Below are 22,120 nucleotides of genomic sequence, written 5' to 3'. Positions count from 1 at the left end.
GTTCCACAAGGATCTGTTTTGGGACCATTGCTGTTTGTCATTTTTATAAATGACCTGGAGGAGGGGCTAGAAGGTTGGGTGAGCAAGTTTGCGGATGATACGAAAGTCGGTGGAGTTGTTGACAGTGAGGAAGGATGTGTCAGGTTACAGCAGGATGTATATAAGCTGCAGAGGTGGGCAGAAAGGTGGCAAATGGAGTTCAATGTAGCTAAGTGTGAGGTGATTCACTTTGGTAAGAGTAATAGAAAGATGGGGTACTTGGTAGTGTGGATGAGCAGAGGGATCTTGGTGTCCATGTACACAGATCTTTGAAAGTTGCCATCCAGGTAAATAGTGCGGTGAAGAAGGCATATGGCGTACTGGCTTTTATTGGTAGAGGAATTGAGTTCCAGAGTCCTGAGGTCATGTTGCAGTTGTATAAGACTCTGGTGCGGCCGCATCTGGAGTATTGTGTGCGGTTTTGGTCGCCATACTATAGGAAGGATGTGGAGGCACTGGAACGGGTGCAGAGGAAGTTTACCAGGATGTTGCCTGGTATGGTAGGAAGATCATATGAGGAAAGGCTGAGGCACTTGGGGCTGTTTTCATTGGAGAAAAGAAGGTTTAGGGGTGACTTGATAGAGGTGTACAAGATGATTAGGGGGTTAGATAGGGTTGACCATGAGAACCTTTTTCCACGTATGGAGTCAGCTATTACGAGGGGGCATAGCTTTAAATTAAGGGGTGGTTGGTATAGGACAGATGTTAGGGGTAGATTCTTTACTCAGCGAGTCGTGAGTTCATGGAATGCCCTGCTAGTATCAGTGGTGGAGTCTCCCTCTTTATGGGCATTTAAACGGGCATTGGATAGGCATATGGAGGATAGTGGACTAGTATAGGTTAGGTGGGCTTGGATCGGTGCAACATCGAGGGCCAAAGGGCCTGTACTGTGCTGTATTTTTCTATGTTCTATGTACATTTTCCCCCTTTTTGTCATCTTATGACAACAAGGACAACTACAGCAACAGTAAAAAAATACAGAGCCAGAATAGCTATATATCAGAAAATATTGAGGAAACACCAGGCCTTTCCTTAGATACCACCTACATGAAACAGAGCTTTGTGGTGATATCACCACCTGCTCTGGTGTGCCCCGTACACAGCCCCATGTTCACACGTCACACTCATCAAAGCCATGGTAGGGTGGGATCCACGCAATGCCCCTGCCCTTACGAATAATCCTACTAGGGAGCTTGTTAAAGGTGTGAGCTGGGGCAGCTCCATATTCGTGTGAGGCTTCTAATCACTACTTGCACTTAATTGGTTCCGATGCTGTCCGATGTCTCCTCAGGCCCAGCTACATGCTTGCAATGGCTGGCGTGTTTCCACATGGCTCTTTCTGCGATCTTAACTGCTCTCTGTGTTGCAAGGAGCACTTGAAACAGTCCCAGCCATCTCTTAGCCTTCCAGTTTTTCCTCCTGAAGTCTTTCACCACTATCCAGTCTCCAGGTTCTAGATTGTGCAGCTTCCCTTCGGCTGATTGGGGTAGTGCTGCTTTCACTTGATTCTGTATTTGAGATAAAAGTGTCAGAGTTTTATACAGTAACACAACATTTCATCCTCACAGTGGCCTGTTACCTGTCTTACCTTTGGTCTTGGGCCAATTCCTGTGTTGGGCGGTCCTACCAAACAAAATCTCAAACGGGCTAAGATTAGCTCTTCCTCTCCTCCTGGATCTCATATACATTAGCACAATCGGAAGCACCTTTGTCCATGCCACCCCTAGTTCCTCACAACATTTTGTCAATATTTTTTAGGATAGCATTTTCTCTTTCCACTGCCCCACCACTCGCTGGGTGATAGACACAGTGATGTCTCATGTTTATTCCCAAACAACCAGTGATCTGCTGTAAGGCATTGTTGACATATGGTGTCCCATTGTCACTTCTGATCCTTTCAGGATTGCCCCATCTCGGAATTATCTCAGTTAACAAAGCCTTGGCTACTGCACTGGCATCCTGTTTAGACATGGGGAACGCTTCCACCCATTTGGAAAACATATCAGCTATTACCAGACAATACCTTTTCCCTTCACTGGGCTTTAGTTCAATGAAATCCATCTGTAAATGTTCAAAAGGTTTTTGGAGTTGGGGGTGTGCTGCCTGACTCATCTGTATTCCCCTCCCCACATTATTAGTGGCACAGATAACACAACGCTCACAATATTTCTGGGAGTAATGAGTAAATCCCTTCGTGTAGCAGTGTGCCGAAATACTGTCATACATCCCCCCTTTTGACACATGGTCCTTACCGTATGGCACAGAATGGAGATAATGATCATGGTAGACAGGGTTTCCCATTGGGACCACACCATACTCCTTCCCTCACACTGCATCCTGCTTCCGTCCACTCACGCTTTTCTTCTGGTGTGGCCTGTGACTGTAACTCCCGCACATCTGCTGTTGGGGTACAAATTCTTGTCATACACATGTCAAAATGCTCACTTATTGGCTGCTGGGCTGCTGTTTTTGCTGCTAAGTCTGCCCTTGTATTGCCTTGAGAAATAAAATCATTATTTTTTGTGTGGGCTTCACATTTGCACACAGCAATTGATTTAGGCAATAGGACCATTTCCAGGAGGTCAGAAATCAGACCACGGTGTGTGATGGGCTTTCCAGTGGAGGTCAAGAAGCCCCTGTGTTTCCACAGGGTTCCAAAATCATGTACAACCCCGAATGCATATCTGCTGTCAGTGTAAATATTCACTGTCCTTCCCTCAGCCAGTTTACAGGCCTCAGTCAAGGCAATCAGCTCTGCTGCTTGCGCTGACAGATGAGAAGGGAGTGATCCCGCTTTGACTATCTCGTAGGTAGTCACTACAGCATACCCAACACAATTCTGGCCTGTCTCCTTGCTCCTGAATGCTGACCCATCCACAAAAACCTCCATATCGAGATTCTGAAGTGTTGAATCCTGCCAGTCTGGTCTAGGGCTGCAAATTTCATTAGTTACAGCAACACAGTCATGTGGGTCTCCATCTCCTTCTGTGGGGAGAAGACTAGCAGGGTTAAGGATGTTACATCTTGTTATTGTAATGTTAGGCATCTCCAATAACACAGTATTATATCTGAGCCAACGTGTTGCTGACATGTGTGTGGTTCTTTGCTCGGAAAGCAGTCAGGATACTGCATGTAGGACCAGAAAGGTTTATTCACCATAGCGACAATATCCCTGGACACTACAACAGCCTTTTCAGCTGTGGCCATGGCTTGCAGGCATTTAGGCAGTCCTGCCGCGACGGGGTCTAGTTTAACTGAAAAATATACCACCGCCATCAATCTTCCCCCATGATCCTGCAACAGCACAGATGCCATGCAGCCATGCTTCTCATCTACTGTTTGTACACAAGGCTTGTTTGGATTCGGAATTCCCAATGTCAGTGTAGTTTGGAGCGCTCTTTTTTAATTCAACAAAGGCACTCTCGGCCTCTGGGGTCCACTGCAACGGACTCTGGCTCTGCAACCCTTTGCCATGGGCTATGTCATGTAGGGGCGCCTCAAGGGTTGCGTAATGTGGGATAAACGTTCGACAGTCGGAGCACATGCCCAGAAAGGATAGTAATTATTTCTTCGCGTGAGGCTTTGGAATTTGCTGGATTGCTTGAACTCTGTCTTGACCAATGGCCTTCCCTTGTTCAGATATTAGGTGACCTAAGAACTTCACCTGTTGTTGCACAAATTGGAACTTTGCAAGACTGACTTGCTAGATGGCAGAGCAATGCAAGGGTATCCTTCTCACATTGTTCCTTTGTGGGTGCCACTATCAAGCAATCATCTACATACTGCAAAAGGGCTGACCCCTGGGTTAGAACAAGAGTCTCAAGAAACCACATACCCGGTACGTCTTAGGCGAATCCAACTCAGCCAGTGGTGGTTCCAAGTCTAAAACCTCCTTTAACCTTGCTGTCTCTTAAACATGCTTGAGACAGCAAGCCCCTTCCCTTGGGGTTCTACACTAATACCACGCAAAAGGTTCACTGAACCCTTTTCCTGCTCTATTTATTCTCTTAGAATGAGTCTCTATGCAGGATTACTTAACCCATGACTCTTACCCCAACCTTATTTGATTTGAAATCCCGGCGCTAGGATGATGCACAGATTCCCAGTCCTCTCATGCAAAAGAGCCAATTCAGCCTTTGAGATGAAGTGACAGACCTTCAAGGCATTGGCGCCTGTGCCTCCTGGGAATCTTCAGAATCTCACCTAGTCGCAAGGTCCCGGACCGAGCCCCCAAGTTTACTGCCGTGGAAATTGAGTCAATAATTAGCAAGAACAAAGCAAGGGTCTTTATTAAAAATCTTGCAATATTGACCCATTACACCAAGCCAGATGCCTTAATGCAATGAGTACTGAAACATTACACAGACGCCTGCCTCATAGCGTTCCTTATCCCACTCTCAAGGGCAGAGACTGGGGAAACTCAAGTCATTATCCTCTCATCCCCTGGTCCTAGACATAACAGTTATTCAGCTTTCACTGAGTTCGACTATTGCAAGGTCGAGTTGAATGCTTACAGAATTCAAACAGAGATAAGCTAACTGCAAACCTTTATCAAAGCATCATTTACAAAGCTCAGCACAGCATTGATTTAAACAAAAGCATTCTCTTTAAATTTCACAGTAAAGGGATAATCAATTTCACAGTAAATGGATAATTTTCCATTACAATTCTCATCCAAATCAATGGTATATCATAACAAACAACAATGGGCCCAGCACCAACTCCTGAGGTACACCACTAGTCACTAATGACAGAATGATGTTACTGCAGTACGTTGATGAGAAATAGTAGGTTCCAGTAATAAATACTTGGGCTGGGGGGAAAGTGGTGGTGTCAAATCCTGTGCGGGTGGCACGGTGGCACAGTGGTTAGCACTACTGCCTCACAGCGCTGGAGACCCGGGTTCAATTCCCGCCTCAGGCGACTGACTGTGTGGAGTTTGCATGTTCTCCCAGTGTCTACGTGGGTTTCCTCCGGGTGCTCCGGTTTCCTCCCACAGTCCAAAGATGTGCAGGCCAAGTGAATTGGCCATGCTAAATTGCCCGTAGTCTTAGGTAAGAGGGGAATGGGTGGGTTGTGGGTTGGTGTGGACTTGTTTGGCCGAAGGGCCTGTTTCCACACTGTACTGTACTGTAATGTAATCTAATATTTGAGGGCAAAAGAAGGTCAAGAGTAGTGAGGAGTTGGGTTATGGAGATTTTATTTAATGAGGAGTGGTGGATTCGTAGTGAAGATAGTTCCATTCTAATGTTGCAGCCCCCATTAACATAATAAAAGCTTTAATATTCTACATTTCAGGGAAATCAACCTTCAACTGAAATAAAAAAACTTAAAAGCTCAGCAGGTCTGCATGCATCGGTGTAGAGAAACTAGAGTTAACGTTTTGGGTCTGGTGACCCTTTCATCAGATGCAAGGCGTTGACTTTGATTTCTCTTCAGGTATGCTGCCAGACCTGCTAAGCTTTTTCAGCAATTTCTGGTTTCATTTTTGTTTTACAGCATCCACAGTTGTTTTGGTTTTCAAAAACTTAAAATGTTGATTCTATAGAAAGCCTTTAGGAGCCATGATCAGAGGGGAATGCAGGGTGTACTGTCTGACTGAGTAGAGACAGTCAAGGCACCTTCCGCCTTCTTTAAGAGACTGGGACATTGACTTTGAGATTTGAGACATTGAAAAGATTGTTGATCCTGCACATCAGGAATTCAAACCTTACCTCAGCTCTGGGACACTGAGAAAACTTGTGAACAGACATGACATTGGAAGGCTTGAAGGAAGCTGGCCCCTGTTGTAGAAGTGCTGGTTCCCATTGACATGGATGTGTCTCCAGTATGTGGGATCACACTGCTCCCACGTCTCCACAATGCAAGTACCAGCCTTTATTCTGGACAAGTAACACTGACAGAGGACAATTGACATTTGGGAGCTACAATCTGAAGCATGAACTCACTGACAGCCTGCACTGGGAGATCGTACAAGCTGCTGGACCATTAGTCTCTGTGGTGCAACCGGTCAGCACGTTCAGCTGTTAGGCGAAAGATTAGCAATTTCACATCATCCGAAGTGCAGAGTTCGCACTGTTTTCATTCCAGTAGTTTTCCTGTCTGCACAGTTCCGGGTCGTTCATGAGGTCAAGAAGATGTTCCTCAAAAAACGATTCTAATGGGCGGCACGGTGGCACAGTGGTTAGCACTGCTGCCTCACAGCGCCAGAGACCTGGGTTCAATTCCTGCCTCAGGCGACTGACTGTGTGGAGTTTGCACGTCCTCCCCGTGTCTGCGTGGGTTTCCTCCGGGTGCTCCAGTTTCCTCCCACAGTCCAAAGATGTGCAGGTCAGGTAAATTGGCCATGCTAAATTGCCGTAGTGTTAGGTAGGGGTATGGGTAGGTTGCGCTTTGGCGGGGCGGTGTGGACTTGTTGGGCCGAAGGGCCTGTTTCCACACTGTAAGTAATCTAATCCAGTGAGTAACCGCAAACGTGTTTCAAATTATTGAAATGGCAATGGGATTAATCGTGTAAGGTCAAATTCCACACCAAATGGGACTGAGGTTTGAGATCTTCACCCACAGAGGCAGACAGGTGGACTCATCCCCACTAGAGTGACATAGGCCTCAGGATTATACCTGTGCCTCATGTCAGGTCTCCAGCCCCATGCACAAGTTTCTCCAACAAAAGGCAGCTTGAGGTGGGAGACTAGTGACTTCTCCAGGCAATGGGAATGGTTGCAGTGAGCTGGGATCTGAAATGGACAGTGAGCTGAAATAGTCCCACAAGCTGCTCAAGTGCAACTTGCAATTTCCAAAACCCATCCGAGCAAATCTCTGCGGCTCCTGGGAATCTGACTAGTTAGTGCCAGGCAGACATTCCTCACTGAAAACAACTAATACACAGCCAATTCTAAACACTTTCATGTCGCATCTTTTTCTGCTTTTGACTCTGTCTGACCTCCAGCTCCCTCTGACTGTCCAGTTTCGACGGCGATGGGCTGCTTGACACAAACACAGGCCAAACTTTAAGTGGAGAGCAGGAGTGGGGAATGTCAGACACAAGGTACTGAGAAGCGATCGGTTTGTACACGGCTGGAAAAGAGACAACAGGGTCTCATCTTCCTGATTCTCCCAGATACTGCACAGTGCCAGTGCCAGTTATCTCCAGTTACAATGTTCCAATGGAACACATGCCGGTCAGACAGATCAGGGGAGCGTCCATTCGACTCCTTCTTGCCTTGGGTGTCTTTTTGTTACTTCACAAACTGAGCTGACTGCAACTGATGTACAGCACAGAAAAAGGCTCTTCTGCCCATTAACTCTGTGCCAGCCAAAGGCAAAGCCACGACTGTTCATAGAACTTGGTACATAGCCTGCACCTAAGGGTTTCTGACTGCTCCACCGTGACAGTCAGTGGCTTTGATCACTATTTGTATTGGATATTTTCCTTGACTTGGAAACAAGAAAAGGTAGGCAAACTCCACTCCTGCCCTCGGCTCTCAAGTAGGTTCGAGCCTGTGCAGGGAAACTCCAATAGATTTCCAATCTAATGCTTTAACCACTCGGCCACAACCACTGAAACATGCTACTGGCTGCTTTTCTGGGACATTCGCCCTATGAAGCTGAGGAAAAATTAGTCTTTCATCGGTTTATTTGAATCCAGTCACTTCACAGATTTCTGGAGGGTTAAATGTATTTGGTAGGCCTCATTGTTTCATTACAAAATTTGAAATTAACATGCATTTACAATTAAACAGAAGTTACTCGAGAAACTCAATAGATCAGGCAGCGCCTGTGGAGACAGAAACAGAGTTGACATTTCTGAACTTCTTTCGAACATTATTAGTATTCTGTTTTCACCCACACATGGTGTGGACTCTCCCCGTGTCTGCATGGATTTCCTCCGGGTGCTCCGGTTTCCTCCCACGATCCAAAAATGTGCAGGTTAAGTGAATTGTTTAGGTGAATGCTAAATTGCCCGTAGTGTTCAGGGTTGTGTAGGTTAGAGGGTACATGTAGAGTATTAGGGTAGGGGCAAGGGTCTGGGTGGGTTACTCTTTGGAGGGTTGATGTGGACTTGTTGGGCCAAATGGCCTGTTTCCACACTGTAGGAATTCTATGGCATGCTGCCAGAGTTTTTCCAACAAATTCTGGTGTTGCTTTCGATTTCCAGCATCCACAGTTCTTTACATTAGTCATTTAAACAATATAAAAACTTCAAGATTAATGACAAGGTAAAAATTATGTTTGGGGGAGCGTTTTCCTGACCCCATTTCCAACATGGAAATGTGCAGCAATGAGAACTGATCAAATGGAAAAAAACGATAATGTCGTACCTGGGTGGTGTTGAACCCACGCTACAATAACTGGTGTGCAGCAGCTTGCACCATCCCATAAAGCAGACTCTCGGTGAGTTCAACCTTCAGACTGTGTCTCCCAGAATGACAATTGTCCTCTATCAGCTTTACATTTCTAAAATAAAGGCTGGGACAATCTTTACAGAGACATGGGATTAGTCTGATTCCACCTTTGCAAACACATCCATGTCATGATGAACAAGCTCTCCTACAACTGGGGCCATCTTTGTTTGAGCCAGTGTTTTGTCTGTTCCTGACTTTTCCTATTGTCCCGGAGCCAAGGTATGGTTTGAATTCCTGATGTGCCTGAATGAGAATTCTTTCACTGTCTCAGTTCAGTTAATGTCCCCGAGAACATCAGAGTCAATGTCGCAGCCTCTTAAAGACAGGGGGAAAGTGTCTCGAATGTCTCTGCTCATTCGGACAGTTCACCCTTCATTCTCATCTAATCCCAGTTCCCAAAGAGTTTCCAAAGATGCAAAAATACGGATAGTGAGCTTTCTATTCTGTTTAGAACATAGAACAGTACATCACAGTATAGGGCAATTGGCCCTCGATGCTCTGCAAGTGTGTACCCTACTCTACATTCAGACTAACCAACAGACCCTTTGTTGCACTGTCTTCCATGTGCCTACACAAGAGACACTTAAATGTCCCTAATGTATTTGACTCTACTACCACTGCTGGCAGTGCATTCCACGCACTAAAGAACCTACCTCTGACATTTCCCTTAAACCTTCATCCAATTGCCTGAATGCCCCCTCGTGATAGACATTTCTGCCATGGGACTAAGTCTCTGGCTACCCACTCTATCTATGCCTCTCAATGTCTTGTATATCTCTATTCAGCCACCTCTCATCCTTCTTCACTCCAATGAGAAAAGCCCTAGCTCCTTCAGACTTTCTTCATAAGACATTCCCTCCAGTACAGGCATCATCCTCGTAGATCTCCTCCATACCCTCTCTAAATATTCCACATCTTTCCTCTAATGAGACAGCCAGAACTGAACACAATATTACAAGTGTGGCCTAACCAGGACTCTATAGAGCTGCGGCATAACCTCGTGGCTCTTAAACTCAATTCCCCTGCAAATGAAAACCAACACACCATATGCCTTCTTGACAACCCTATCAACCTGCGTGGCAACCTTGAGGGATCTATGGACATGGACCCCAAGATCACTCTGTTCTTCCACACTGTCAAGAATCCTGCCTTTAACCCTGCCATATGTATTCAAATTTGATCTTTCAAAGTGAATGACATGTCACTTTTCCACGTTGAACCCCATCTGCCACTTATCAGCCCAGTTCAACATTCCTGTCAATGTCCCGTTGCAAACTACAACAGCCCTCCACACTATCCACAACTCATCAACATTTGTGTCATTGGCAAACTTACTACAGCCTTCCACTTCATCATCCAAGTCATTTATAAAAACCAAAATGAGCAGAGGTCCCAGAACAGAACCCCATGGAATACTACTGGTCACCGAGCTCCAGGCTGAATACTTTCCATCTACCATGACCCTCTGTCTTCTATGGACCAGCTAATTTTGTACCTAGACAGACATGCTTCCCTGTAGCCCATGCCTTCTTACTTTCTGAATGAGCCTACCATGGGGACCTTATCAAATGCCTTGCTAAAATCCATGTACACCATATCCATTGCTCTATCTTCATCAAAACCTTTTTGTCACATCCTCAAAGAATTCAAAAGATTTGTGAAGCATGACCAGCCCCTCACAAAGCCATGTTGACTATCTCTAATCAAACTATGGTTTTCCAAGCAATCATAAATCCTGTCTCTCAGAATCCTCTCCATTTTGCACACCACAGATGTAAGACCGACTGGTCTGCAATTCCCAGGATTATTCCTGTTTCCTTTCTTGAACAAGGGAATAACATTTGCCACCTGCCAATCATCTGGCATTTTCAGCATTTGTTCTGCTCTGACTTACATGCTGCAGAGTTAAGGATCAGAGGACCTAAACCCAGAGAAGGGGGTCATCCATTTAATAAAGAAATGAGGAGAATTTTCTCTTTCAGAGGGTAGCAAATCTAGAATTATTTATTTACATTAGAGAGCTTTCAAGGCTGGGTATATTCAAGACTGAAGTAGACAGATATTTAGTCACTCAGGCAATAAATGATCATGGCAAGAAAGTGGAGTTGACAATGATCAAATCAGCTATGATCTAATTGAAAAATGAAGGAGACCTGATGGACCAAATAGCATCTATCTGCCCCAATTACTTATGGTCTCAGCCCAGTATCTGTCATTTGGAAAATACTAAAGACCATTGCTAAGGAAGAAATAGCAGGACATTTTGAAAATATTATTGCAGCCAAATTAAATTAGCATCGTTTGTTGAAAGGGAAGTTACATTTAAGACGTCTGCTGGAGTTCTTTGCAGATATGACAACAGAATTGATAAAAGGAGATGTAGGTGATGTGTATTTGAATTTCTAGTAGGCACTCAATGAGGAGGCATATAAAAGTCATTGCACAAGTTAGGAGATCACGGTATTGGGTAATAATTGAACAGGGACTAACCATTGTTTAACATACAGAAGACAGAAATGGGCATTTTTCAGGTTCGAAAGATGCAACCAGTGGAGTGCCAGAATGGTCAGTTTTAGGCCCTCAATTATTTACCTCTACATTAAAGACGTGGATGAAGTGGCAGAGCATAATGAGTTCAATTTTGCTGATGATACAATATAAATGTGAGAGCATGTTGCAATGAGGACGTGGGAATCTGTAAGGGGGTATAGGTAAGTGGAGTGAGTGAGCAAAATCTTGGCAGATGCAGTTTAATGGAGGGAGTATGAGGTCATGCAATTTGGCCGGAAGAGTCAAACGGCAGATTATTATTAAAATCGAGAGAAACTCCGAGAAACGTGCTGTGCAGAGGGACCAGGGTTCTTGTGCATGAAACAGACAAAGGTTATTGAGCAGATACATTAAACATGTAGTAAGACAAATGAACATTTTTTTTCTCCCTTTATTACTACGGGTTTGAAGTTTTAGAAAAGGAAATCTTGCTACAAACATAGCGTTCCAGTGAGTCCACACATACACTTTGTACAATTTTGGACCGTTAATTCAAAAAAAGACATCATGCTATTGGAGGCTATTCAAAAGTGATTCAGTGGATTAATTCCTACGATGAAGGTTAAGAACGATGACCATTGTTTCTTAGAGTTTAGAAGAATGAGGGGTGATCTTATTTTAAACAGTACAAGGTTCTGACGGGGCTTGACAGGATAGATGTTAAGAAGATCTTTACACAAGTGTGCAAATCTTGAACTAGGAATATATTTACAAAATACAGTGGCACTGAGTGGAATGTGAAGAATTTGCTCTCTGAGAGTAAAGAATATCCGGAATTATCTGCACCAAATAGTTGTGGAGGCGAGATCACTGAAAGTATTCCAAAGGCAGTAAATAGACTGTTTTCCTTTAAAAAAAATCCAACTTTAGTAATATAAGGATCTGGGAGAAAATAGGAATTGAGGCTTGGTGCAGATTATCTCTGATGTTGTTGAATGGTGGTTCATATCAGAGGGGCTGAATGTACTCTTCTTGTTCCTATTTCCAACGTCCTCATGTTGTCACCAGACGGGACAGTGCGCCCCTTGTCCTCCAGCTGGAGAGGTTCGAGCAAGCGCAGTGGCCACGGTGATTGGATCATGCGAGAAGCATCGCCGGGTTGACGCATGCGACGTGTGAGGGCTCACTCTGCAGGAACGTGACGGTATTGGCTCCGTAACCGGTGAGAGAAAAAAACAGATTTACGAGGGTCTTGGCGGAGGCCATGTGGACGGGAAGGCTTCATAAATGTACAGTGGAAACATAATGCCCCAAATAAAGCACTCTGGTTCAGCATTGACAACGAACGGGCCGGAGGCAGCGAGGTCGCGTCTCTCGGCGAAAGTCCCCTGTATCGACCGCCATCTTTGTAAGGAGAAAGGGGCATCAGGGCGCATGTGCGATCATCTTGGGCCAGGAGTGAGGATGATGTGAATGTCTCTCCTGGATTGACAGGGATGGAATTTACAAACACCTTTTACAGGAGGTGTGCAGGGGAGCATTAGCACACAACAAACGCAAGTCAAGCGAAATTATAGACAGACAGAAAGTTCACGAAATCTCAGGTCTGATAGTATCAAGGACTGAGAAACAGCTTCCACTTTCCAAATGTCAAAGACGAGTAACTGGACTGAAATGTTAATTCTGATGTAGTTTTATCAGTTGCTGCTGGACCTGCAAAGTCTCTGCACACATTTTCTGTTCTCATTTTTCTGGCATTTGCAGTAATGGTTTTTATTCAAGGGGAATGTTTATTTCATCTGAACTTCTATCCTGAACTCACCCCAAAGTTAATGTAAATTTTATTTTGCAGAATATTCGAAGCAGAGAATCAACAGCTGGGGAACCTAAATCAAATGTAAAATCTAGATCTGACAGAGTCACTTAATTCATCAGGATCTGATTATCATCAAGTGTTTCATTTGTGAGGAAAAGATTTGATACTTCCAACTGTGGACAAAGATTTCAGCTGCAAGTAAGAGTAATTAATTGGCAAAATGCCAACACCTGTAGAGTGTGAATTAGAATCAAAACTGAACAATGATCTGCCTTTAAAGAAGAATTACTGCTGACATAGTAATGCTACATATTTTCCTGCTGTTGCATAAGACAGTGCCTTTCAAGGATTAACTCAGAACCTTTGGTACAGTCCAATGAATTGAGATGTAGATGACTGTGTCTAAGCAGTGCCAGTTGGATTCTTGTTTCTTGTTCAGTTACTTGTTCTATGTTACAATTGCATGTCGCCCTGACTTAGTTTGGCAGCATAGTGGCTCAGTGGTTAGCACTGCTGCCTCACAGTGCCAGGGACCTGAGTTTGATTCCCTCCTCAGGCAACTGTCTGTGTGGAGTGTGCACATTCTCCCTGTGTCTGCGTGGATTTCCTCTGGGTGCTCCTGTTTCCTCTTGCAATCCAAAGATGTGCATGTCAGGTGAATTGGCCATGCTAAATTGCCCATAGCGTTAGATGCATTAGTCAGGGTAAATATAGCATAGGGGAAGAGGTCTGGGTAGGTTACTCTTCAGATGGTCAGTGTGGACTTGTTGGGCCAAAGGCCCTGTTTCCATACTGTAGGGAATCTAACCTAATCTAAAATAACGCCTCTTACCAAGCGTGAATGTTTAACCTGTTATCTTATTGTTACTTCTGTTATTTTAGTACTCCTCTTCTGCCAAAGACTCATTAGTTCATCACTTAATATTAGCAAGTAGAATGGTATTAGAAGGAGGGTTAGTGTCAGCATGTCTACACAAAGAAGATCCTAGCAAAACCAAGTGTCGGCTGCAGGCATACATTCCAGCACGCACAAAGCAGAATGTTAGAGAAAACAAATCCAAAACACACAAGATGGCAAAATAAAGAAATTCACATGAATGACTAAAGAGTGCTTGTGACAGATGTCAGTTTGCCAGTTCAACTAGAACCAGGACGAATTTGGAAGGTTCAGAGGAAACTAAATGAGCAAATAAGAGAGGCAAAGAGAAAGGATGTGCAGAAAGAAGAAGGAAAAATAAAAGGCTTATTGATTCAGGCTTATCAGCATATAAATTGTAAATATGGGAAATGAGAAGTGAAGCCAATTAGGAATTGATAAATAGATTTACAGCTGGAGGCCAGAGAGACAGCTGAGGGATAAAATGTAGATTGTCAAGGAATTTGATGATACCAAAGCCATGGTGAAAGAGGGAGAAATTGAGACACTACATGTGTTTAAAGTTGACAAGGAGGATGCATCAGATAGGTTGTATGTTAATGTTGATGAGGCATCAGAATTAGATGACACTGAGGGAGATGAGTGTAGAGGTTCAGGAGGCAAATCAGTCTCCCTAAGAATCAGGGGTGGTGACAAAATCCTGCAGAATTGTTCAAAAAGGCAGTCGGAACAAGCTCAACAATAACAGTTCACTTTGGTGGTGGCGAAGCCTACAAAACCAATGATTCAGGACAAAATGAACAAAATTTGGTGTAATTCTGAAAAGCCAATACAGATTTGTTATAGACAAAATATGTTTTGCTACCTTGCTTACATTTTTGATGCAGTAACAAAGAGCATTGTTACAGTTAATGTTATTAATGTACTTTACATGGACTTCCAAAATGCATTTGAGCAAATGTCATGCAATAGGTTTGAGAGTGAGGTTAGAAGTTAATGGAAACACAAGAACAGAGGCAACTTGAAGTTGAAACTGACAGACAGGGGAAAGAGATTACTGATTACTGAATACCTTTCAGGCTGCAGGAAGGTTAATAGTGGAGTTCCCTAGGAATTGCTGTTCGGAATCCTACCTTTCCTGATTTACATAAATGATTTAGATTAGGGCATAATTTCAAAACCTGCAGAGTCTTCCGTGGGTCCAGACCAGAGGCAGGTTCCCTTCCCTGAACGACATCAGTGAACCAGTTGGGTATTTGTGACAGTCCAGTAGCTTTCATAGTCCCTTTTACCACGTGCCAGCCCAATTGACCAGATTCATTGAGCTGCTTTTCATAACCTGTCTTTGTGATTTTATGTTTCTGTCTCACTCTCTTTATTCTGTTTTTCAAACCAGTTTCACAGGGTGTTACAAACAGAGCATCTGCAATAAGGAAACTGAAACCAATCATTATATCAGGATTGGACAGATATGCCCCATTTGCCACAACCTGAATCGCAACGGACTTTGAACATGGAAGGAAAAAACACCATTCACAGTGGAGAGAAACGATGGAAATGTGGAGATTGTGGAGAAAGGTTCCGTTACTTGTCAGTGCTGGAAATTCATCGCCGTAGTCACACTGGGGAGAGACCATTCACCTGCACAGAGTGTGGGAAAGGATTCACGCGGTCATCCATCTTACTGAAACACCAGCGAGTTCACACTGGGGAGAGACCTTTTAAATGCCCAGTTTGTGGAATGTGCTATAAAAGTTCCAGCAATTTAATGGCCCATTTACGTGTCCACAGTGATGAAAGACCTTTCCAATGCCCAGACTGTGGGAAGTGCTATAAAGGTTCTGGGGATCTGATGCGCCATCAACATATTCACACTGAGGAGAGGCCTTTTAAGTGCCCAAATTGTGGGAAGTGCTATAAAAGTCCCAGGGCACTAATGAACCATCAACAAGTTCACACAGAGGAGAGACCTTTCGAATGCTTAGACTGTGGGAAATGTTTTAAAACATCCAGCAATCTGATCTCCCATCGGCGTGTTCACACTGATGAGAGACCTTTCAAATGCACCGACTGCGGGAAATGCTTTAAAAGTTCGAGAGATTTGATGAACCATCAACGTGTTCACTCTGATGATAAACCTTTTAAATGTTCAGACTGTGGAAATTGCTTTAAAAGTTCTGGGGAACTAATGTCCCATCAACGTGTTCACACTGATGAGAAACCTTTCAAATGTTTGGATTGTGGGAAATGCTATAAAAGTTCTGGAGAACTGACTTCGCATCAACGTGTTCACACAGAGGAGAGATGGTTCACGTGTTCCCAGTGTGGGACCAGATTCAGACGATCATTTGATCTCACGGAACACCGGCGAATTCACACTGGGGAGAAGCCTTTCACCTGCTCCGTGTGTGGGAAGGAATTTACTCGGTCCTGTCGCCTTGTGGCACACCAGCGAGTTCACACTGAGGAGAGACCGTTCAGATGCTCTCACTGTGGGTCTGGGTTCAGGCAATCATCTCATCTCACTGCGCACCGGCGAGTTCACACTGGAGAAAGGCCATTTGCCTGCACAGAGTGTGGGAAGAGATTCACTCGGACTTGTAACCTGCTGAGACACCAGCGAGTTCACAAGTGATGTCAGGAGTTGGATTTTTCTGTTAATTACTTCCAGGACTGAATCTTGTTCATTGCTTTCCTTTCTCCTGATGTTAACAAATTCAAACATCATTTTTGGTGTTACCATCCTGAATGAAAGGCAACTAAATCGGTTTTGTGTTAAACACGTAATGTGTTTAGACATGTTCGTATCTCTGATACAGTACAATTACCTTTGTAGAACTTTCTCTTTCCCTTGTCGCCTCTGGGTTCACCTTCAACTCGTGTGAGTCGTGCTCTGGAAATGAGCTTTCAGTTCAGATGGGGAACTGTACAGTTGCAAGAAACCTTGATTATGTTTAAACAAAATATCTGCAGTTGAATATATGTTTCATAAGTTACCTGAGTGGAAAATAATGAGTAGAAACTGTGTACTGCAGAAAGCATGGAGTGAATGTTCTAGCAAAAGGTGGGTCTGAGCACTAAAATGACAAGCACCCCATTGCTTGAGTAAGATGATTGGAGGAAATGAATGAGTGGGAGTGGATATAAAATTATGAGAAGGTGAGACCCACAGAAATCAGAAGGAAGATGATGGAGATTGGCCACTCACAAAACTTTTGAAGTTTTACCAATAAATGATTTTTTCAAAACTAACCTGGTGATTTCGTGTGTGCTTCATTCTGAAAACTTCAGGCCCAATATCATATGTCTGTGATTACATGTTGGCATTGTACGTGTTCACGTTACTGTCAGTTTGACGACCATTTGAGTCTGCCTCAAGATGGCAGCAGCGGCAGGGTGGGGCAGCCTTCAGGCTTCTGGGTAAAAGTAGCTCTGTTGATGATCTACAGTGACATTGTTTATAAGTATTGAACCATTAAATAATACTAGGATGAATTTGAGATGTGAATGTTTTGAAGGAACATCATCAGGCAACAAGATTTTGAGAGAATTTTCACAGTGACTCAAATAGCATTTTCTAAGCAATCTATTCATCCCAAAATTTAGCTGTAGTGTTTAAGCTGTCTTTTACCCTCAATTCTTCAGACACGTAAGCTGCTGTTGCTGTCATGCAGTAGCCACAGCAGACTTTACATGTTCCTTTAGACTTCAGGTTGCTTGATGTTGACATTTCTTTTTGGATTAGTGGTGCTGGAAGAACACAGCAGTTCAGGCAGCATCCAAGGAGCAGCAAAATCGACGTTTCGGGCAAAAGCCCTTCATTAGGAATAAAGGCAGAGAGCCTGAAGCGTGGAGAGATAAGCTAGAGGAGGGAGGGGTGGGGAGAAATAGACAATAGACAATAGACAATAGACAATAGATGCAGGAGTAGGCCATTCTGCCCTTCGAGCCTGCACCGCCATTCAATATGATCATGGCTGATCATTCCTAATTAGTATCCTGTTCCAGCCTTATCTCCATACCCCTTGACTCCACTATCTTTAAGAGCTCTATCCAATTCTTTCTTAAAAGAATCCAGAGACTGGGCCTCCACTGCCCTCTGGGGCAGAGCATTCCACACAGCCACCACTCTCTGTGTGAAGTAGTTTCTCCTCATCTCTGTCCTAAATGGTCTACCCCGTATTTTTAAGTTGTGTCCTCTGGTTCGGCACTCCCCCATCAACGGAAATATGTTCCCTCCTGCCAGAGTGTCCAATCCTTTCATAAGCCTATACGTTTCAATCAGATCCCCTCTCAGTCTTCTAAACTCAAGGGTATACAAGCCCAGTCGCTTCAGTCTTTCCGTGTAAGGCAATCCTGCCATTCCAGGAATTGACCTCGTGAACCTACGCTGCACTCCCTCAATAGCCAGAATGTCTTTCCTCAAATTTGGAGACCAGAACTGTACACAGTACTCCAGGTGTGGTCTCACCAGGGCCCTGTACAGCTGCAGAAGCACCTCTTTGCTTCTATACTCAATCCCTCTTGTTACGAAGGCCAGCATGCTATTAGCCTTCTTCACGACCTGCTGTACCTGCATGCTTGCCTTCATTGACTGGTGTACAAGAACACCCAGATCTCTCTGAACAGCCCCTTTACCTAATTTGATACCATTGAGGTAGTAATCTGCCTTCCTGTTCTTGCCACCAAAGTGGATAACCAGACATTTATCCACATTAAACTGCATCTGCCATGCATCTGCCCACTCACCTAACTTGTCCAGGTCACCCTGTAATCCCCTAACATCCTCATCACATTTCACCCTACCACCTAGCTTTGTGTCATGGAGCATGACACAAAGTAGCATGGAGTACAATAGGTGAGTGGGGGAGGGGATGAAGGTGATAGGTTGTCAAAGCTAGAAAGTTTTCAATAGCATCCTTCACATCAAGTTGGCCTTATATACCAACTGCATGAAGCAAGACCGGAGAGGTCGGCATTGTAGAAGGGGATTTACTTTGATTCAGACCTCATACTCCATCACTTTCTATGGTTCAGATGGACACAATATCGGACTGAAGCTGTATTCACTCTTGAACATAATGAATGATCCAGCCTCCACAGCTTTCTGTGGTAAATAATTCCACAGATTCACTATGCACTGAGAGAAGAAATTACTTCACATGCTCCTCCTTGTTTTGAGATTACACCGTCTGGTCATAGACTCTCCCACAAAGGGAAATAAGCTTTCTGCATCTAACCTGTTAAATCCCATAAGAATTCTGATGAAGAGTCAAAAGGCTCACAAAGTTAACTCAACTTTCTTCCCACAGATGCTCCCAGACCTGCTGGGTTTCTCCAGCAATTTCTGTTTTTGTTTTAGATCTTAAGATCCATAGTTTGTTCTTTTACTTCTCCCCTGAGAATCTTGTATATTGAAATAATGCATGGTGCTTTTTTGCAGTACTGTGGCTGAGTAGCCTTAGGCAGAGGATGTTGGTGTTTCCTCCTGTTTGTTCCCAGTTTCATGTGATACTTTCAGGTTGAAATGAAACCCTCAGTAATTCTGTTGTGTCTGATGTCAGCAATTCACGGTCTTTTTTGAGCTTCGAGAAGGAACCAGGAATCGAATCCTGGCTGCAGTGGTGAAAGTGCTGAATCCCAACCACTACACCAGCATGGAACATGCCAGCCAAGGTTGCATGATTTCTCAATAACATTGCTTTTGACATTTAATTTTTCATTTGATAGTATGTTAACCAGAGGTACGTTTTTCAGACAAAATTGTCATATCATTGGGTTTTACAGCATGCAAAGAGGCCCTTGAGCCCAGTCACCTTTCTTCAGAACTGGATTTGAATCTGCTGTGGGAGACACATTGACTTCACTACTCAGTAATGTTTGCAAACTCCATACATAATGTGCAAGCTTCATACAAAATCACAGCCAGGTTTCCTTAATGAATAGGGATAGCATAGGGAATTTATGTGTGGAGTCTGAGGAGGTAGGGGAAGCCCTAAATGAGTTTTTTGCTTCTGTCTTTATGGAAGAAACAAACTTTGTAGTGAATGAAACCTTTGAAGAGCAGGTGTGCATGCTGGAATGGATAGAGATAGAGGAAGCTGATGTACTGAAAATTTTGTCAAACATTAAGATTGACAAGTCGCAGGCCCAGACCAGATTTGACTTCGGCTGCTTTGGGAAAAGAGAAATGCAGTTGCTTCGCCACTTGCGAAGATCTTTTCATCCTTGCTCTTCACTGGAGTCGTACCTGAGGACTGGAGAGAGGCAAATGTAATTCCTCTCTTCAAGAAAGGAAACAGGGAAATGCCCGGCAATTACAGACCAGTAAGTCTCACGTCTGTCATCTGCAAGTTGTTAGAAAGGATTCTGAGGGATAGGATTTATGACCATCTGGAAGAGCATGGCTTGATTAAATGCAGTCAACATGGCTTTGTGAGGGGCAGGTCATGCCTCACAAACCTTATCGAGTTCTTTGAGGATGTGACTAGAAACGTTGATGAGGGTCGAGCTGTGGATGTGGTGTATATGGTCTTCAGCAAGGCATTTGATAAGGTTCCCCATGGTAGGCTCATTCAGAAGGTCAGGAGGAATGGGATACAGGGGAACTTAGCTGTCTAGATACAGAATTGGCTGGCCAACAGAAGACAGCGAGTGGTAGTAGAAGGAAAATATTCTGCCTGGAAGTCTGTGATGAGTGGTGTTCCACAGGGCTCTGTCCTTGGGTCTCTACTGTTTGTAATTTTTATTAATGACTTGGATGAGGGGATTGAAGGATGGGTCAGCAAGTTCGCAGGTGACACAAAGATTGGAGGTGTCGTTGACTGTATAGAGGGCTGTTGTAGGCTGCAGCGGGACATTGACAGGATGCAGAGATGGGCTGAGAGGTGGCAGATGGAGTTCAACCTAGATAAATGCGAGGTGATGCATTTTGGAAGGTCAAATTTGAAAGCTGAGTACAGGATTAAGGATAGGATTCTTGGTACTGTGGAGGAACAGAGGGATCTTGGTGTGCAGGTATGTAGATCCCTTAAAATGGCCACCCAAGTGGACAGGGTTGTTAAGAAAGCATATGGTGTTTTGGCTTTCATAAACAGGGGGATTGAGTCATGAGATCTTTTTGCAGCTCTATAAAACTTTGGTTAGACTGCACTTGGAATACTGCGTCCAGTTCTGGTCACCCTATTATAGGAAAGATGTGGATGCTTTGGAGAGGGTTCAGAGGAGGTTTACCAGGATGCTGCCTGGACTGGAGGGCTTATCTTATGAAGAGAGGTTGACTGAGCTCGGACTTTTGTATTGGAGAAAAGGAGGAGGAGAGGGGACCTAATTGAGGTATACAAGATAATGAGAGGCATAGATAGAGTCGATAGCCAGAGACTATTTCCCAGGGCAGAAATGACTAACACGAGGGGTCATAGTTTTAAGCTGGTTGGAGGAAAGTATAGAGGAGATGTCAGAGGCGGGTTCTTTACACAGAGAGTTGTGACAGCATGGAATGCGTTGCCAGCAGCAGTTGTGGAAGCAAGGTCATTGGGGACATTTAAGAGACTACTGGACATGCATATGGTCACAGAAATTTAAGGGTGCATACATGAGGATCAGTGGTCGGCACAACATCGTGGGCTGAAGGGCCTGTCCTGTGCTGTACTGTTCTATGTTCTATGAAAGGAAACATTCAGCCTTGTCTGTTTTACTCCCCCAATGGTTCCCTGTCAGTTTGCTGTTCATACTGCCTCACCTCATTTTTCCTGCCAAACTAGAACATTGCTCACATCAGCTGCTTGTTGTCCATAAGAATGGTGGGTTGCTTTGAATTCATGGGAAAGAAACAGGAATGTGGAATTACAAACTCAGGCAGACCAGCCCTGACCTGTGGAGGAAATGCAAACCAATCAGTGTTATTTATCTGAAATACCAAGTGCTCTTTTTTGTTGTTGAAGGGAGCTGGAAAGTGAAATATTCCGACTCTCAGTACCTGATTTACAAGGCCAGTCCTCTAACCACTGAGCTATGAAGGCTCAGTTAAATAACTGCCTCTAATATGGACAAAAATTTGAGTCAATTTTAATATTATCAGATACAGAGACCAGTTGTAATTCAACTTACGACAAGTCTAGAACTGCACCCACTAAGACACCATTCCATGCAATGTAAACTGCAATGTAATAGGTAACTGGATAGCCTGTCACATAAACCAAGGCAACTGGATGTAACAAGATGAAGGTAGGGTTGAAGGTTATGTACAGAATGATGGGAGAATGCAATGATGAATCAGACAGAGTCCAGAGCAATGTAAAGAGAGACTAGGCCAATTGTGATTTAATGTGGGCCGTCCCCCTCCAGTGATTGAGGTCACAATGATCCTGACCCCCTGCAGCGAGTGAGGTCATAATGACCCTGTGTGAATTACTCCTTCTCAATCTCTGACTCATTGCAGTTTATTGCCAGCGATTCACTCAGATAGATTTGTGCTCACACAGGCATATATTT

The 22,120-nt window shown here is 44.1% G+C and overlaps 1 protein-coding gene across 4 annotated transcripts; it reads left to right on the top strand.

Moving 5' to 3' along the window:
* Positions 1–12,072: 12,072 nt before the first annotated feature.
* LOC140456997 (uncharacterized) lies at positions 12,073–16,861 on the top strand. 4 transcript variants are annotated; one of them, XM_072550889.1, is made up of 3 exons: positions 12,073–12,156; positions 12,787–12,948; positions 15,024–16,860. In XM_072550889.1, the coding sequence occupies exon 3, from the start codon at positions 15,099–15,101 to the stop codon at positions 16,260–16,262; it is 1,164 nt and encodes a 387-aa protein (XP_072406990.1). In that variant the 5' UTR covers positions 12,073–12,156; positions 12,787–12,948; positions 15,024–15,098; the 3' UTR covers positions 16,263–16,860. The 4 variants fall into 4 exon arrangements, with proteins under 4 accessions (XP_072406990.1, XP_072406992.1, XP_072406991.1 ...); XM_072550891.1 differs by having other exon boundaries at positions 12,086–12,538; XM_072550890.1 differs by having other exon boundaries at positions 12,086–12,948.
* Positions 16,862–22,120: the final 5,259 nt, after the last annotated feature.

The sequence above is a fragment of the Chiloscyllium punctatum genome, chromosome 31 (assembly GCF_047496795.1).
Source record: "Chiloscyllium punctatum isolate Juve2018m chromosome 31, sChiPun1.3, whole genome shotgun sequence".
NCBI lineage: Eukaryota > Metazoa > Chordata > Chondrichthyes > Orectolobiformes > Hemiscylliidae > Chiloscyllium > Chiloscyllium punctatum.
The sequence above is the reverse complement of the archived record's forward strand: the minus strand, read 5'-3'. Positions and strand labels throughout refer to the sequence as shown.

Coding starts and splice junctions, on each gene's coding strand:
- LOC140456997 (XM_072550892.1), top strand. CDS start 15,099: ATGCCCCATTTGCCACAACCTGAATCGCAACGGACTTTGAACATGGAA.